This window comes from Danio rerio, chromosome 6 (assembly GCF_052040795.2).
Source record: "Danio rerio strain M-AB ecotype USA chromosome 6, GRCz13ab, whole genome shotgun sequence".
Classification (NCBI taxonomy): Eukaryota; Metazoa; Chordata; class Actinopteri; order Cypriniformes; family Danionidae; genus Danio; species Danio rerio.
The window spans coordinates 47,856,585-47,875,695 of record NC_141026.1 but is presented as its reverse complement, the minus strand read 5'-3'; the positions used below and the strand labels follow the sequence as shown (position 1 = coordinate 47,875,695).

The following is a 19,111-nucleotide window of genomic DNA, read 5'->3' as shown; positions in this document are numbered from 1 at the left end:
TCACACTTAAGGCACAAGACATTTATTCTGTGGTTTGAGAAATTATTCAGATTTTAAAAAAAGAGCTTTATGTGAGTGAGGTGATAAATATAGAGCTTTTTTATATGCCAGAATGTTTGCATCTATTTAAGAGTTTCTATAAAATGCCCCCCTAATACACCCCTCACTCTCCTCTAACTTATACTCCTCACAATCACTGCACTGTTTAACATTTGCACATTTAAAATTTGCACATATTCATTGCACTACATTTCACTGATTCACTTATTTGAACTGCACAATACCTACTGCACATGGACATTTGTAATTATATACACACCCACTGTACATATACACAGGGCTTTACATTAACTTTTTTAATTAAAGGCCAATGTGGCTAGTAGTTTTCCAATGTTACTAGCCACTCTGCATTTTCACTAGCCACAATTTTGTTGTTGGGAAAATATATTTTATATGCATAAATTTGACAATGACATGCTAAAATTACTTGATTTAAATTTTGTGTAATCTCCACATGCGTTCTTATTCATTTCACTTTTTGTGTGTAGAGTATGAGCTTGCCGGCCGCTGGCCCCAAGAAAGCCCCGCTTTGGCCCGATTAGGCCCCGGAAGTGACAGTGGAAACGCCACTGGCCTTGGCTCGCCCTGGCTCGCTCGCTTTAGGCGCGATTGTGGAAACGCGGCTAATGAGCATGAGCAAATGGGTCATTATAAATGGGTGTTATATTGCAATTAGTTTTTATTTCACAGGACTTTTTTTAGAGCTCAAAATTAACGATTTACCAAATTTATCTGTGTAACCACACAAAACAATAATTATTTCTCAGCCACAAATTTTTAATGTGTCAAAACAAGCTAAATATAACTGTATACTATACTTTTTTTAACAAAACATTTCTTAAAAAAAAAAAGAAAAGCAATTGACTTTTAAAAAATAACTATTGTCATGTATCAAAAATATGCACAGTAATCTGTCATGGCTAAAGATCTCTCGGATCACCAGTTAACTGCACTTTCTGCCATTTAATAATCTGTTCAAAGTGAAAGCAACCGGTGCTGCAAGGTGCATGTTCATCACTCTTTGTCTAGTTTATTTGAAAGAGAACCGATGACAGTTGCGTTTCGAGAACCTGTTCCAGACACGGTTGCTTCACGATTCGGGAGCGCGCACACGTTAAGCAGACACGGGCACGCGTTTGAAGAAGTCGCGCGCATCAAATCAGCTGTTAGCGCGAGTGATCATCATCTTGTCATTCGGTATTCACTTGCTTATTCACTTGCCAAAGCTGAAATCTACCCGCATTTGGCGGGTTGGCGGGTGCTAATGTAAAGCCCTGCATATACATATACATTTGTGATTATGTTTATCTATCTGCACACTTCTGATTATTAATAGCAAAATTTTTCTATAACTGCACTTTATAACCTTTACCTGTATCCTGCACTTACTGCTATTGCACTGCTGGTTAGACCTGAACTGCATTTCGTTGCATTGTACTTGTACATGTGTAATGACAATAAAGTTGAATCTAGTCTAATCTAATCTAAAAAAATGGACTGGTTTTATTTGAAATGGTTTTATTTCAGCACAGAGTCTAAAATGAGAAGCTATCCAAATATTTGGTCCCACTTTATATTAAGTGACCTTAACTAATTTGTTCCTACATTGAAATGAACCATTTGTTACAACGTACACAGTGTAAAAATATGTTTTTACATTGTATTTATGATGATTACATACATGCAAGTAATTGCATCTGTAATTAATTTCTGTAATTACACTGTAGTTACACCCTTAAAACCATCCATACCACAAAAGCTGTCCCTAACCCTACCTGTATCCCACCTCAAGAGCACCGAATGTGTTCTTCAATGCATTATGAAGATAGTAAGTACATTGAATTTAGATTTTGATGCAAGTATAAACTACCTGACAAAAGTCTTGTCGCCTATCCAAGTTTTAGGAACAGCAAATAATATCTTGACTTCTAGTTGATCATTTGGTATCAGGGGTGGCTTATATGAATGGCAAAGGCCTCTAGATTATCCCTATTTTAACAAAATAAAATTTGATCATGCCTTGATTTTTAATTATTTAATTAGGAATGCAAGATCTCACTTAGACAAAAGTCTTATCACTTAACAGAAATAATGTATAGAGTTTATCAAGATTCTTTGGATTTATCTTCAATGCCTCCTTCATCTTCATGCTCAACAATGTTCATGTCTGGTGACTGGACTGGTCAATCTTGGAGTACATTGACCTTCTTTGCTTTCGAATTTGGTATGGAGGCTGAAGTACGAAAAGGAGCTTTCTACTGCTGTATAATTTGCCCTCTCCTGTGGTTTGTGATGTAATGGGCAGCACAAATATCTTAATACCTCAGGCTGTTGACGTTGCCATCCACTCTGCAGATTTGCATGCCCCCATACTAAATGTAACCCCAAATGATGATTTTTCCTTCACCAAAATGAACTGATTTCTGTGAGAATGTGGGTTCCAATAGGTCTTCTGCAGTATTTGTAATGATTGGGATGCAGTTCATTGTTCGTTTGTTGCTCTTGCAACTAAGATCGACTACAAGACTTTTGTCAGGTATTATATAGTAGTTAAGGTCACTTCATATAAAGTAGGACCAAATCTCCTACATTACTAGGATGTTGGCCAGAATGCTACACGCTTAAATATAAACTATGGATGTGAAAGAAAATCCCAATTTGGCCAGAATTTATCTGAGGTAAAGTCATGTTTCATGGTTGCACTTTGTCATTGTATCAATCAGTAAACAATTGCAGAGCAAATTACCCACTCTTCTTCCGACCTCTGAGAAATCTTATCCTCACAAGATAGGAGTGTCTGTGATTTTGTTCTATTATTATTATTTTTTTTTCACAACAGTCCTCATTTATTTTGACCTTTTTGCCGAACACTGCAACTAAAGCAAAATTTGCCGTTTCACTGCCTGGTTCATGTTCGTTATAAATTTCTGCCAACTTTCTGGACAAATAACAGTTGGTGGTTCAAGTACTGCTGGCATCCGATCTAATTTAAAAAGAAGATTATATGAAAAAAGGACAATCTGGACTGCTCAAAACAGCCTTAATTAACTCCTTTCCTTGATCCATAATGTTATAATTTATCACATATATGATTTATTTCAGTGGGTTCTGTAAGAGGTAGGTGGTTTCAGTGGATTCTGTAAGAGGTAAAAAATACTGTTGTTAAAAATCAGCGGTAAAAAATGTGCATCATTTTTTGTATTAATAATTTGGAATATAATTGTCAGGCAGCAAAAATATAAATATTTGCTCCCACTTTATATTAAGTGACCTTAAATAATACAGTGCAACTGGGAAGTATTCATAGCGCTTCACTTTTTCCACATTTTGTGTTACAACCTTATTCCAAAATTAATTAATAAAAATATCAAATTGTAAACTTTAACTGCAGTTTGGCACTTTCACTTTTATTCAGGAACATTTCAAGCATGCCCCCCCCCATGACAAACAAGCTATTGGATAGTTAAAATGGAATTTGTAATATAATAATATGGAAGAAAAAAAAAACCCTCCGCATTTCTCTGTAACTCAGATGCATTCGGTAGGGGCAGAGATTAGTAACAGAGAGCTGTATGTGTATAGACTATTCTGTCACAAAATGCGGCGAAAATCCTACACGGCAGTAATAGTTAGATTAAGGTGTTTACATGTTTACATTCAGAGAGCAACATATACAGCGGATCTTTCAGCCCATAATATTGTAGTTACATTAATGTATTGTAAACTTAGTGACTAAATCATTTTGACTAAGGTACCAAGGTACTTTAAAAACTAAAAGAGTACTGCTGATGATACCAACTAACTTTGGCATCTGAATAAACATAAACAAAGACACTAATCACACACTTACCAAATCCGTAGACAAAGGACAATCAACACCAACTGGAACTGCTTCTTTTTTATAAAGGAGATGAGTGGCAAATCTGGATTTCAACATGTCCAGATGCGAAAAGCTCTTAGGTAAAAAAATTTCCTTACAAATGCCATACTTTTACTTTTTGTCGCATGTTAGCAGACCACTATAATCCACATGTAAGTCCAGCTGTGCTCTCAAAGCGGGGAATTGAAAACAAAACCTTTGTTGCAGCACATTAATAAACGCAACACTGCTGACCCATGTCTCATAACAATTCTTCTTCCTCCACTTGTTTTTATTAGGGTTGGCAACACAACATGGCGTCTCTCTGCCGTCTGAACATTGTATCAAGTAAAAACAGTCTTCGAAGCTATCATGTATATCATTAATGAAGTTCACAATAGAGCGCGTTGATTGGTGCAAACCAAGTCTATTTCTTGAATTACTGATGAAAACTGAAAGACGTCATGTTGTACCCACCGGTAGAGACATCCAGTCTCCACACTGGAATTTACACAAGGATCTAATTGCCTTGAGGGCGATTCTTTTTAAACTAGAAGAACAAATTTTCCCAGAACAACAAAAAAACAACCAATTTTCTCTTTTTGTGAAATATATGTGTCCTAATAGTGTTTTTAGCAACGTGTGACACATATATGAATGTCAACATCTCAAAAAATGTGTTTTGGTGTTTCGTGACTCTTTAAATCCTTTAATTATCATTTAGCAAACATCTAATGTAAGTATAGAACTGGATAGTTTAAGTAATAGCATATGGATATGGTTAAGTAATGCTACAAACACATTAAAAGTCATCTAGACCAGTTAATTCCCCAAATTGTTCAGTTTTTAAGCCTATAGAGCATGATGAAACTGCATGGTTGGCAACCATAGTAGCAGTCAGTAGGTTTGTGTTTTAGGTATTCACTATTTTTGATCAATTTAATATGACAGCAACAAACCTGACAACAGATGTGTTGTGGTTTTTGAGCTCCTATTACCATTTCCACTTGTTACAGCCATCTGTGGGCTTGTTGTTAAGGTTTGGCTCATAAATCAATCAAGTTTATTAGAGTTATTAAAGTGGTCAGATGCAGATAATGATTTACTGGTACTAGTCTCTATATGAGTATTTGGATTTTCCTCAGTTTGTAATGGACTTGTTCCTTTTTGCTGATTTTCCACCAAGATCTGGCAACAGAATGCCATTGTATTTTAAATGAATAGCCAAAATAGTTTTAGTCGGAAAAACGGATGATGTCTAAACATACCCTGAACAAAAGGATTTGTCAAGCCATGATTTCAGTCTCAATTAAATTCTGAATCACCCACAACCTTCCACATCTTAAGTTCAAGAGATCCCAATTACATCAGAATCTGTACACAGGCATCCCATTTTATTAATTGCAGCCGAAATGCTTTTTATGAAACTAATTTGCAGAAATATCACCGGAGAAAAAGAGGAAAGACCAGAGAGCGGTGAGGGAGGTAAAACACACACGTTGCAGAGTATGGAGACCTCCGCTGAGTTGTGCTTACATCCTGAAAATCCCCACAGCCTTAGAACACTCCTAAGTGAACACGCTCGGCTCCGCACACCCACCTCTCATTCATATTTAATACAGCATAATAACTCACTGCTCCAGTGACTCAACACAAGTGTGATCTGGGTCCCTCCGGGTTCCCCATGCTGCTGTTCTGACACTACACTCCTTCATCTCATTAGGAAATAAAAGGATTGCACTTGGATAAGATCAGATAGCTTTGGAAGGTATACCCTACTTAGACAAAATACAGATGAGCATATAAAAAAGACTGGGCTGGATGTGTGATACCTACCAGGTCTCTTGTGCGCTCGTGTTCATTATTTCAAATGGAGATGGTGCGGCACTGAGCCAATAGTGTAGCGAGTTAAAAAACATATTAATTCCATACATATTAACATATTAATCAATATACCAAGGTGCACTGCATGTCATGTGACAAGAATCAACCAATCAGCTTCACATATTGTATGGATTATACACATTTTCATTAATAACGATAGACTAACTCACTTAAACAAGCACAAACCAGCCAAACACTATAGCAATTGTTATAAATTCTATTAATGGAGAAACAGATCAGACCTACATAAACAGTTCTTAAGTAGCTCCTTGGAAAGCACAACCAATGGTTGCTTAAAGATGGTGAAGAAAGTACAGTCTTCCACACAGTTACATGATGGGTTCAATCCAAAATCAAAATATATGGCGTTATTTCAATGATAAATGTCGTGAGCAAATTACAAGTCAAGAGCACATTTATATAATACAAGTAGGGGTGTAACGGATCATGGTTGATTCATACGGATCACAAATTAATACATTTTTTACTAGTAGATTAATCCTAAATTTGTAACAAATCGCAGAGAGATTGCCTCTCGCTGCATTCAAATCACTTGTATGAAAGCATTTAGGCTCTCCTGTAAAATATAAAGATGAAAGAAAAGTCGTGATAGGTTATTCGGGATGTGGTGGGTTTCTTAGTTTAATAAATGTGTTTAATGTCACTACTTGTTTAGCCTGCATTAATGCATCCAGTGTAGCTGCACATCATTAAAAGATCAGGATCTCAACAACAAAAATTATACATGATGGTGATTTTAATATGTTTATTAATGTTATAGTTTATAGTTCATAAAAATAGTTCATAAAAACCACTGATGTTTATGGTAAATTCTAAGATGACCATCATGTGCATTTAACGACGCTCAAAAATAAAAGTTGTGGGCAGCAATTTTATCATTTAACCAATAGGTGGCGACAACCAGCCATTAAAAAATATGCACCTGAATAATTCTTTTAAAATGATGCATCTGGCAATGAAACATGTATTAGTGAATAACTAAATCATTTAGTGAAAATTAGACTAAATATATATTTAACTATACAGTACATTTTGTACTAAATATACACTTTATACATTTAGAGCTATCAGCAACAGTAGTTGTAACAGTGAATCTTTCACACTACTGAATAGTTTACAATTTATTTTTATTCAGCTGATTTTTTTCTTAATTTTATTTTTAACAAAGTTACAGCTTCTAAGTTCTGTTTGTTGAAACCAAAACTTTCTTGTGGTACTGTTTTTGTGAAAATGGAAAGCAAATTCTATTTGTCTCCACCCTTTTTGACTGATCCGAAAAATGGTCAAATCCGTGACTAAAAAAACTATATGTGATCCGAACCATGAGATTTCTGATCCATTACACCACTAAATACGAGCATCTGAATCTTTTTGCTTATGCTCTGATTTCCTTTGTTTGTGCACAAAACTTTATGCGCGCTCTGAAATATACGCTGCTCACAAGCAACACTTCAAATACACTATTTAGAAGGTGGGTCTTATTCAAATATACTCTGCCAATTGGCGAATACTCTGCTCCCACTAAGTGAGATGATGTGGACACATTATTTATTAGTGAACACATTCATTAGATTGTTTGTTTGTTTGTTCGTTCATTCATTTGTTCCTTTCTTCCTTCCTTCTTTCCATCCTTCCTTCATTCCTTCCTTTGTTTGTTCAGTCCTTCCTTGAATCTTTTCTTCATTTATTTGATCCTTCATTAGTTTCTTCCATCGTTCAGTTTTTTGTCCCATTTTTCATCCGTTCCATTTAGTGATTGTTTAAGGCTGTTTGGTGATTTCAGTCATCATACAGTCGACATCCTTCATTTTCTCCTCAGTGAGATACGGTATCTAAAAAGTCTGTGCATCATTGCGTGTAAAGATTTTGGACATCTTCTTGGACACTCTTAATGCTTCCAAAAGGTTTGCTGCATTTATAAAGCGCCTATGTATTGAGGTTGCTCAGTATGATGCAATTTACTTTCTATGTGCGATTTGACTGGACAGGAAACAGAGGACTGATTTTTCTACTTTAGTCAATCATTATATGCAAGAAAGAAATAAAGTTGTGACTGTAGGTTGAAGGAAAGCAGTGGAGTAAAAGTACCGATACTGCACTAAGAATGTACTCAAGGGAAAGTAAAAGTACACATTTATAAAACTACTTAGTAAAGTACAATTCCTGAGAAAAACTACTCAGTTACAGTATCTTGAGTATTTGTAATTTGTTACCACTGGAACTAGATTTGTTTTCTTTATATATGGATTTCACTGGTTGTTACCAACATATGCTGAAAATTCAAGTCAAAACAGCACCTTTCAAAAGTCAACAGCACCTTTAGAAATATGTTTTCTGAGAAAAATTGTGACCTGTTGAATATTTTGTTTCCCCATGCTGTATATCAGATGAAGATGTGACACAATAAATACATTTAGACATGACTTTCAACCCCATTTTTCCACAATCAGATGCCACTTGTAATTACTTTAATGGACCAACTTTATATAACAAACAGCTATAATAAACCAACACAATCTTCCAATTGTACAGCAAATAATTTAAGCAAATACCTTTCACAAGCAGGTTTCCTAAGCTGCTGGCTTCACCAAACTGGTTACGGGCGACACACGTGTACGATCCAGCATCAGATTTGCTGACATTGGATATCCGAAGGCTTCCACTCTCCAATACAGCAATCCTACAAAGCAAACATGTGATATTTACTCCAGAGTGCTTCTGTGACTTTAAGCCAGCAATCAGCAAAACCGTTTTATTTTTTGACAAGATAAAAGTACAACAGCATCGGGCTTTGTGGCTATTTAAGACTCAAGACATCTGGAGAGATTTTAAGGGTGATGCAAGACGTTCAAGACATTCTTACAGAGACCATTTCAGGAAAAAGAGTGCAATTTTGAGAGAGTTTTGAAGGTTTTTGCACATAGCTATGAATCTTTTGTCTTGTCAAACCCTTAGCTTCAAGAAGTTGCTGTCAAAATGTTTTTTAGGAGGAATGAGGGAGTTGCTGAAATTTTGTATTTATGTTTTTCTTCCCCAAAAGATGCAGTTGGACAAGTTTTCATAAATATTTTCCATTTATAAAACCCCTATTCTGCATTAAAAAGGGCATATTATGGTTTTGGTGGTCTCTAACAACAGTCTGATATGCATGCAAGGTAAAAAAAAAAAAAAAAAAACACTTTCATTGTCTTATAATATGCATTTATTTTTACCTAATTATCCAAATGACTCTCATAAGATTCATCCAGCGATTCATTTGTTCCCAAACTCCTCCTTAGCACGATGCTAATCTGCCCTGATCGGTCCGATGACCCAGTCTATTATGATTGATCGACTGCGTTCAGTGCAAGAACTGCTCACCACGGCTTATCAACAACTTTGAAGTAGTCAGAGTGCAGAGTGTATGTGTGAACCCAATGTAGGGGTTCATTAAAGCAATGCAGTTTAACACCTGAATATTGCTCTATTCTTCACCAAAAGTAAAACAATGACACACATTCAGTATTAATCCACACAATGGCAAAAGCTGAACTATTTTAAAACTTGACTGCCACACATGTGTAGGAATAGCTGACAGTGGTCATAACAACGACAAATAATAGATCGCGACCTCACGAACGCACATTTAAAGCCGTAAACAACGCAGCATGTGTCGCATTTTCAACATTGTTTTAGATGCAAAATGAGAATATAAAGAGTTAACCAGAGACAGTACAAGCAGTTACAAGTAACAAAACACAATTAAATACATAATTTGCAAGCTAGAGAAAACAAGGAGGCAGCCATTTTAATCTCACTTACTTACACTTGTGAAATGGAGGAAGAAACTGATCTATGAGCTGTGTACTGTAAAGTTCCGTTCAAGCACTGACAAAGTCCCATACATCCATAGTCTTCTCTGATCCTTCTTTTAGCAAATGGCCAATGAATCCCCCATTGTAATCGTGTAGTTTGCTGAAGCACTTGTCAGAAAAATGACGGTGACACAGCACAAGGCTGGGGCTATAATGCTGAGGTATTTTTGCAAAAATAAACTTCAACCACTGACTCTTCACAGCCTCATCTTTGGGTAGGGAAAATAACGCTAACTTTCCCCTCACACTCCAGAGCACAGCGTCTACACGACATGATTTAGCCGTGATCAGTTACTGTGTTTGTCTTTCTCTTTTTCTTTCTACAGTGTTTGTGGGCGGGGCCCGGGTTTTCTTGGGTCTGCACGTGCAACAAATAAGTGGGGCTGGAGTTCCGTATCAATGTCACGCCAACACCAACATGGCTCAAGACTAGTTACTGTGGCAATTCATTCGAACTACAATGAGTCAACTCTTATATAGATGAATCAATAGTTTTAAACATGGTGCACTTTCGGGCGACGCAGAGGTGCAGTGGGTAGCACGTTCGCCTCACAGCAAGAAGGTCGCTGGGTCGCTGGTTCGATCCTCAGCTCAGTTGGCTTTTCTGTGTGGAGTTTGCATGTTCTCCCTGCGTTCGCGTGGGTTTCCTCCGGGTGCTCCGTTTTCCCGCACAGTCCAAAGACATGCGGTACAGGTGAATTGGGTAGGCTAAATTGTCCGTAGTGTATGAATGTGTGTGTGTATGTTTGGATGTTTTCCAGAGCTGGGTTGCGGCTGGAAGGGCATCCGCTGCTAAAAACTTGCTGGATAAGTTGGCGGGTTCATTCCTCTGTGGCGACCCCAGATTAATAAAGGGACTAAGCCGACAAGAAAATGAATGAATGAATGAATGGTGCACCTTCAGATTTAAGCCTTAGCTGGATATTTCACTTCACTTAGAGCTGTGTTACACACTGGCCATTTTCAAAAACTCATAATAGAGGCTCTTTAAAAACAATACAATTTACTTTTAGGCTCAACTTTTCATTCTTAAATGGTTATCAAACCAATGCAAAATTGAACACCTGTTTTTTTATGTGGGTCAAAAGAAAAATCTGCTCAAAGTATTCAAATACAAAATGATATTTGCACAATACTGGCCTTTAAAAATGATAATGCATACACACATAAAAGTACTTAAAAAACACACATCCTCAAAGATAAAACGCATGATGCGGAGACCTTGAGGATGAAGGAGAAAAAAAAGGGAGGGCTTCATTAATTCATGATGGCATTCTAATTATTCTGCCCACGATACTCAAGAAGGAGTGAGTCATAAGCGAGTTATACACAATAATGTTATGAGTGTGCGTAAAGAAAGAGAAAACGAGAGAGGAAGAAAAAAAGGGGGGAAAAAACAACATGGTGCCCTATTATAGATGGTTCTATTTTGAAAAGCTGTGATAGCTTGGGGGAAGAGATGTTTAATTGGTGTGGACAAAACATTGAATATAAATAATCCATTTTGCACAAACTGTGGATTTCATTAATGACTCTGGGAGGACCCCCAATAAATAATATATTTCTAATTAACACAGCTGGAGTGTGTCAGTGATAATTTGGTGTACATATTGTAAAAGAGAGAAGGAAAACATGCTTAGCTTTCCACGCGCATTTGGCTATTAACATGTGTGTAAGCATGCACTCTCCATAGACAGACATTAACAGAATGTACTGTAGAGTGGTTTTTGATTGGATGGCAGGAGGGAATGTGTTTACCGAGTGTGAAGAAGTTTACTAGCCCGCACAAAGCCCAGACATGAACCCCTCTGAACACCTTTGGGATGAATTGGAACTTCAGTGCTTGACCTTAGTGCCAAAGAAAATCCCTACAGCCGTGTTCAAAACATCTAGCGGAAAGAAGCCCTCAGCATCTGTCACTCACTTTCACCTTACCGGAGAAATCACCAACAATCTTAAGTATAACATGCTGTATTTTGGTCATTTAACCGTATATTTAGTAAAACATTATTTACATATTCTGTCGGCATAGTATGTGATTTTATACACAAATCATGTATTTTAAATTAAAAAAAATTTAGTGTCTTCTTTAATGTCACACAATTTTTATTAAAATACAGTTTCAAAGAATGGAAAAAAAATATTATAAATTATTTGATGTAACATATTTATGTAAGGTGGTGCAGTGGGTAGCACAATCGCCTCACAGCAAGAAGGTCGCTGGTTCGAGCTTCGACTGGGTCAGTTGGCATTTTTGTGTGGAGTTTGCATGTTCTACCCGTGTTCATGTGGGTTTCCTCCAGTTGCTCTGGTTTCCCCCACAAGTCCAAGACATGCAGTACAGGTGAATTGGTTATGCTAAAATTGACCATAGTGTTTCAGTGTGTGTGTGTGTGTGTGTGTGTGTGTGTAAGTGAGTATGTATGGTAGTTTACCAGTGATGGGCTGCGGCTGGAAGGGCATCCGCGGCATAAAACATATGCTGGATAAGTTGGCGGCTCATTCTGCTGTGGCGATCCCAGATTAATAAAGCTACTAATCCGAAAAAAATGAATTGAATTCATTTTTTTACAACAGTTCAAAATTATGTAAACAATTTAGAGCATGTTTTTTTCCAACTTACTCATAAAAATACCTATTAAAAAATTTAAAAACAAACAAACAAGTTAGATAAATTTAAATCTATCTAATTTAGTTGATAGATAGATAGATAGATAGATAGATAGATAGATAGATAGATAGATAGATAGATAGATAGATAGATAGATAGATAGATAGATAGATAGATAGATAGATAGATAGATAGATAGATAGATAGATAGATAGATAGATAGATAGATAGATAGATAGATAGATAGATAGATAGATAGATAGATAGATAGATAGATAGATAGATAGATAGATAGATAGATGGATGCATTGATGGATGGATGGATGGATGGATGGATGGATGGATGGATGGATGGACGGACAGACAGACAGACAGACAGACGGATGGATGGATGGATGGATACTACTGTAGATGGATGGCTGAATGAATGGATGGATAGGCATGTCATTATATTAACCTTTTTAAGTAGTCTCACAGTCTAAACTTTAGAATGATCGTTCATACACTATGCATACAGACAGGGATTTGCAAAACAATTTCAGGTCACAACAAAGCAGGTTAAATACAGTTTATCAATGATAGTAGTGAAGTTTTCCCCTTCTTTCCCTTCTCTCTCTCTCTCTCTCTCTCTCTCTTACTCCTCCATTATATGCACCTTACCTCCAGAGATTACAGACAAATAGGCCAGCACATTGTCTTATCTAGATCAAGGAATGACCTGCTTTTTGTGCCGCTCTCCTGCTTCTGCAGCTGTTGGTGATGTTTTATGAGTTATGAGATGCATTTGTTTTCCCATCTCTTTATAAGGCTATTCTCCCTGTCTCTCTCCCTCTCCACCTTTAGACAATTCTTACAGCAATTCAAATAAAAAATACTCTGACACATAGAGCTTGTGCATGGATTTCAGATCCTGGTGTAAAAATATAAAGTGAGGCCACCGGCAATGAAAAACCAATATCTCAACTGTTTGTCCTACATGGCAATTACAGGAGGTCTCTTATTTTTCACATTTCTATCACGAGTAAGTACATTTACAAGGTTCCTATTAAGCTGCAGAAGCATATCTCTGGATGTGCACAGGTTTGTCACGATTTGAGCAATTAGGTGCCACTGATACTATTTTAAATGCAATATGCAAATTCATATAAGTCAAAAGTCAAAAATCTGTTTAAGTTCTACAAGCCCCACCTTTTTGAGCATGCTCTGCTCTGCTGTCATTTGCTCATTTGCTCTTTCCACTCAACAATATTCTTTTAAGATTAAAAAAAAAAAAATCCTTTACATAATGCAACAAGACTGAATGCTTATAAACTGAATGCTTAACTATCGAGAAAACAGACCATCTGCAGGGCAAGAATAAAGAATGAGCCTCCTCCATTTGGCCTCCCCTTTCCCCTTTCTTGACTTTTACACTTTATTTACTCCTTTACTTTCGTGGATAAGGAAACGGTGTTGTACGCACTTCACTAAAGGCATCCATTAGCCTCCATGTTTAATTTGTTTGTTGGGCTCAAAGATTTGTTTCAAAACTATTTTTAAATTCAGTTCTAATTTCCAGCAAACAAAAAAAATAAATAAATGAACAATAATAACAAAGTGTGGTAAAAAAAAACTGAGTTGTATCCAAATCCACTTTCTGTTCTTATGCCCCATAAGGTGATGCAAAACTGATAGAGGGACCAATCTAAACTAGTTTTTATTAAAACAATTATAAATATGCATATAATAAATATTAATGCTAATAATAATAACATTATACAAATGCAAATTGTTATGATTAAACTGAAAAAAGCACCTCAAGTTAAGGCATGAAGGCAGCGGCTTTTATATTTATTTAAAAAATAATAATTGTTGTAACATTTTAATCCTTTATTTATTTTCAAATATAAATAGATTTGTGTATTGCTGTACATCCTGCCCTCTAAAAATGATTTTTGTTACATGTTCAAGTTACTTATTTAAAATAAGTTCAATTCCTCATTATTTGGGGGAACAAATAATTAGTTTTTTTTTTTAATCCACTTCATTTTGTAAAAAAAAAAAAAAGTAAACTTAATTTATTTGTGTTGGGACAACGTAAAGAAATTGGGTGGAATCCAGAATTTTTTACAGTGTGTGCATATTATGCAATGTGTAAGCGTTTTGGATCTTCAATGGTGCATAACCTATGCGCTGGACTTTAGACCTGCTTTCAGTTGGTCAATGGTGCGGTTTATTTCATTTTTTCAAAATAGCAATGTGCCAACAATGCACATTAACACACCTCCTTTATAAACCAGCACACCCATGAGTCCACAAAGTGATGCAAATGGATTTTTTATTTTAACAACGTGGAGCAAAAGATGAAAATTAGGGTTGCACTGGTCTGAAAAGAGCAAGAAATTGTGCAAAACACGTCTTGCATTTTATTGCGCCATGTGTATAATAGGACACTTACAGTGTCTATCAGGGGGCTAGATTACATGCTAAATATTACATGCAAATCATCATTAGCTACACAGTAAAACAAATCTGTAATTTTATAGTTTATTTCTGGCAGCTTTCTTTAAGTTTAAAGTTAGTTAGTTTTGATGTCCTTCAGCATTAACTTTACGAAAAAAAAAATATGGCGTTGTTAAAAACCTAGTCAAGTTTTTGCAGTAAGTAAAGCAGAAATTACTGATCATTCACTTCAGATAGTTCAGAATAATTCAGAATAATCTCTTTCTTAAGGAGAAAACAAAAAACCCTTACTGTGCACTTTAAACATTGCAATTTTGCAGACCTTTACAATTCACAAACAAACCAAAGAAGCCATTTCAACCAATTTAACCACCAAATTTGGCTATGCAGATCCCCCAGCATGAGAACTAACCAGTAAAAACCAGCATGAAAATTCATAAGCTGACCTACTCAGCAGAGTAAGCAAACCTGACGGATTCGCTCTGACATTGATGGGTTCAAACCGAGGTGACTCCTAAGGCTGAATCTGTGGTCTTCAACATACTTCGAGAGCATGTCTATTCTTGGACAAGCACACCAGTCCCTCCATCCAGTCTGAGCGAACCAAGACCTATCAATAATTCACCGGCGAGATGAACCTGAGTGCTGGTCTCCTCATCTCCCGTTTGTAACAGCTAATAAGGACAGCCGTAAATCTCCTACAGGGATACAAGCCTGTACGACAAGGCGGCTTCAAGGGATGCAGGCAATTCTCAAATCTCCCCAGAAGTGCACTTAGAGTTGCTGCAAAAAACATCTATGCCACTGAGGCAAACGCGAGCTAATATGTTCTTTAATGTTGGGCTGGAGAAGACAGATGGGAGGTATTATTAAAAGGCATGCTGAAATCATAAACTGGAAAGTGTGAGCTAAATGCTTGTTGCCTTTTCTGGCCAAAAGCCCCTGCCAGAAACCTGTGTGAATTGGCTTCAGTCATAATTTGTTTCCTGATGATTGGTTAATGCTCTCTCCTGTGCCTCTTGTTCAATTATTTATTTATTTTTTTGTAGGAGAATAGGATCAAAAGGCATAATTCTTATTATCTTGTATTGCACGGAAGAACATGACCTTAGTAATTGTTAGTATATTCTTTAAAAAAATAAAAACTAAATAAAAACAAGACAAACATCTGCTCCTTTGAAGCCTGAGAGGAATGATAAAACTAGTGTTGACTTTGCTGAGGCATCTGCAGTCTGAGCGCGTCACTTAATAAACTTTAACAAGATCTTGAACCCGCTCTGCAGAATCTTTTTCCACTTAATGCTGGGTCAAACAGAAGAGTCTTTAGCAAGGTGAAAAAAAATGGTTTGAGTTATAAGACATAATTCCAAATTGAAAGGAACTATTTTTCACACAAGCATTAAAATACTGGTCTTGTAAGAAAAAATATTTCAAAGAAAATATAAATATAATAAATAATAATGCATCTGTAAGTAATGATAACTTGAACACAAAATAATAAGCCCTGTAAATTTGTTTTATATATCTCCCAAGTGATGTTTAACATAGCAAGGACATTCATCGCAGTTTAATTTCTTCTCACATTTAAAAAAAAAAAAAATTGGCTATAAAAGCAGTTTGGCTATAATAAATAATACCAGCTATTAATATAACAACACTAATCAACATTTTTAGTCACCTTTAATTGGCTACAGAACAAACCATTGTTTTCCAAAGGCTTGCCTAATTAGAACTTTAAATTGCACTTTAAGCTAAATAATATTAGCTTTCAAAATAACTGTTAAAATGTTATTTACTGACAAAAAGAATTAGATTATTCTGAAATCAAAATGCCTAAAAATGTGTTGAAAAAATATCTGTATGTTTCCAGCAGGCACACAGAGCCATATGATGTAGGTATTTGGTTATATTTTGGTTGGATGTCAGGGGAGCAAAATCCAATGTCAGTTTAACATCAAATGACATCATAAATAAGACGTCCATACAACATCAGTAGATGTTGATCTTCGGTTAATTTTAGTTTGCGGAATTAACTAACCAAAATCCAGTGTTGGGCAGTAGCGTCGCTAAAAGTAGTCATAAATATACACACTAGATATCTCATAGGGACCCTGAGCATGCGTCAATAGCGCCGCCACATTGGTACAGTGCTCCCAGGACAAGTGTCATTCAACCGCACTAGTCAAGACAGTGTTATTACGTGAAAGCACAAAGGCAGAACATTGCATAGGTACAACATCTGACGTCTACCTGATTTTCATTTCCAACCAAAACGTAACGTCTGCCTGACGTTGGACATTGACGTTTATCTGACATTGGGTTCTGACATAAATCTGATTTACATTTCCAACTAAAATGCAACGTTTGCCTGACATTAGACATTGATGTCTCTCAGATGTTGGGTTCTGACATCAACCTGATTTTCATTTCCAACCAAAATGCAACATCTGCCTGACGTTGGACATTGACGTTGATTTTTTTTTTTTATTAAAAAATGTTTTTTATGTTTATATTATTTCAAATAGATAAATATCATTAGAATAATTACATAGAGTTTCAATTCGATTTTAAATACAAATCTTATAAAAATGACTGAAAAATGACATTTACTGGCCCTCCACCTGTTCTAAACCTATTAATAAACCTTGCTTTAAAATAAAATAAAACTAAATACAAGAAAGAAAACATCGCTGCCATAGATGTTTCCAGAGAACATAAAGTACCTTTTCAGGTTAAAATCTGTCGCCCGCCAACAAGCAGCTTTCATACTGACCACCGGCCTTGCAGCAAAGCTGAACTCATGCAAACACTCAGAGCTGTTAAATCCACCAACTACCGACTAACAGCAGAGACTCCACAACCTGCACTTGAATCTCTAACACTGTAAACGGCGCTCAAATGCAAAAGTAAATAAAACTGTATAGTGTACAAGCTCTCCGATATGACCCAGGACAGCGCATTAAAGCAGGCCGCAACACTCTTTCACCAACTCTGACCTACCTGGAGGTTCAGCGGCGGTTTTAAAAACATTTACCGAAAACCCAAAGGGAGGGTTATGTAGCGTCTGCAGAAAGACCAGATAGGTTGTTTTATCCTCCAAAACGGGGCATGAGGGTTGACCCAAACATGAAGGGCTGATCTATGTAGAGGGCTAATACCCTAAAGAGAGGTGTGAGAGCTCCTGGCGTTACTGAGATGGATCATGTGTCTGTATCTCAGTAGGCCTTCTGCTGGGAAACGCACTTGATAAACTGACGACCTTGTCAGCTGGATAAATAAACCGGAGGAGGCAGAAGCAGGTCATTTCGGATCACGCTTCGTCAAGAGATCTGTTTTCGGGAAGCCACCTTGATGAGCGTACCTTTGCTTTCTTCAACCTCAAGGTTAGTCTGCAATTACTGACAAAAGGGGGGAAAAAAGTCTTTTCAATGAGTTTCGGCGTTATCACTAGAACAACAGAGCAATCACTTGTTGGTCAAGGGAAAAAGGGGAGAGGGGGGAAAAATGGGACACGGAAAGGTTGTCTTCTGACACTTTTCCAATAGCCAGGTAATTGATATTGATTTTTTTTAGTGTATACGAGTCAATGGTTCTTAAGACATAACATTCATTATCACAGCATCTGACACTCACATAACCGTGTCAAAGATTTTACGAATTACAGCATCTATCCTCTCTGACTTACTGTTAATGCGGTATGGTCACATTTATAATGCAGGCCTTTTTGATTTAATTTCGTATAAATCAGGAATATGGAGAAAGACATTGATTTCTTTGAGATACACTGATATATAATGGTCAAAACACAGGACCGGATTGAGATTTGTTCTTGTTTTTTGGACATAGTCTATAGTGGTCACCGATCGTGCATGTTTTTGATTCAAAATGAATAATGAAAGGCATAGTTCACCCAAAAATGAAATCTCTGTCATTATTTATTTAGCATTCACATGTTTAAAACATGTTTAAAAAAGGCTTAATTTTCTTTCTTCTGTTATTAGTAATAAGCTATTTTGATTGTGCCCATTGGCTCCATCCCCAACCTGATTTCACCAAGTAGGACCATGTTCCTGGATTAACATCTACAGAAGGGCTATTCAGTTAGTTTGTCATGGCGGTCCGTTCATGAAAAGCATCCCAAACGAAGGGCCAGAGAGATATGACTTGCTATATAAGTGATGACACAACAGCATATAAGAGCCCATATGCTGTATATTTTTGCTCCTTAAGACACCTATGTTGGCTTTTTCTACATTAAAATGTTAATATATTGTATTTTGAAACATAATATTACTGCATTGTACAATAGACTTCTTTTTTTTTTTTTTAAACAAAAGAGCACAACAAAAGCATTGCATTGCTGAAGTAGGCTTCTTCTAC

The 19,111-nt window shown here is 36.4% G+C and overlaps 1 protein-coding gene across 11 annotated transcripts in view; it reads right to left on the bottom strand.

Annotated features, from left to right (window-relative positions):
• cntn4 (contactin 4) overlaps positions 1–19,111 on the bottom strand; it is a 430,281-nt gene that overhangs the window by 53,004 nt on the left and 358,166 nt on the right. For all 11 annotated transcript variants that reach the window (XR_015492869.1, XR_015492870.1, XM_087256006.1 and 8 more), the window contains 1 exon segment: positions 8,377–8,504. Coding sequence is in view for 9 of the 11 variants with exons in the window: in XM_087256006.1 (XP_087112132.1) it covers positions 8,377–8,504 (128 nt within the window). In the remaining 2 variants the exon portion in view is untranslated.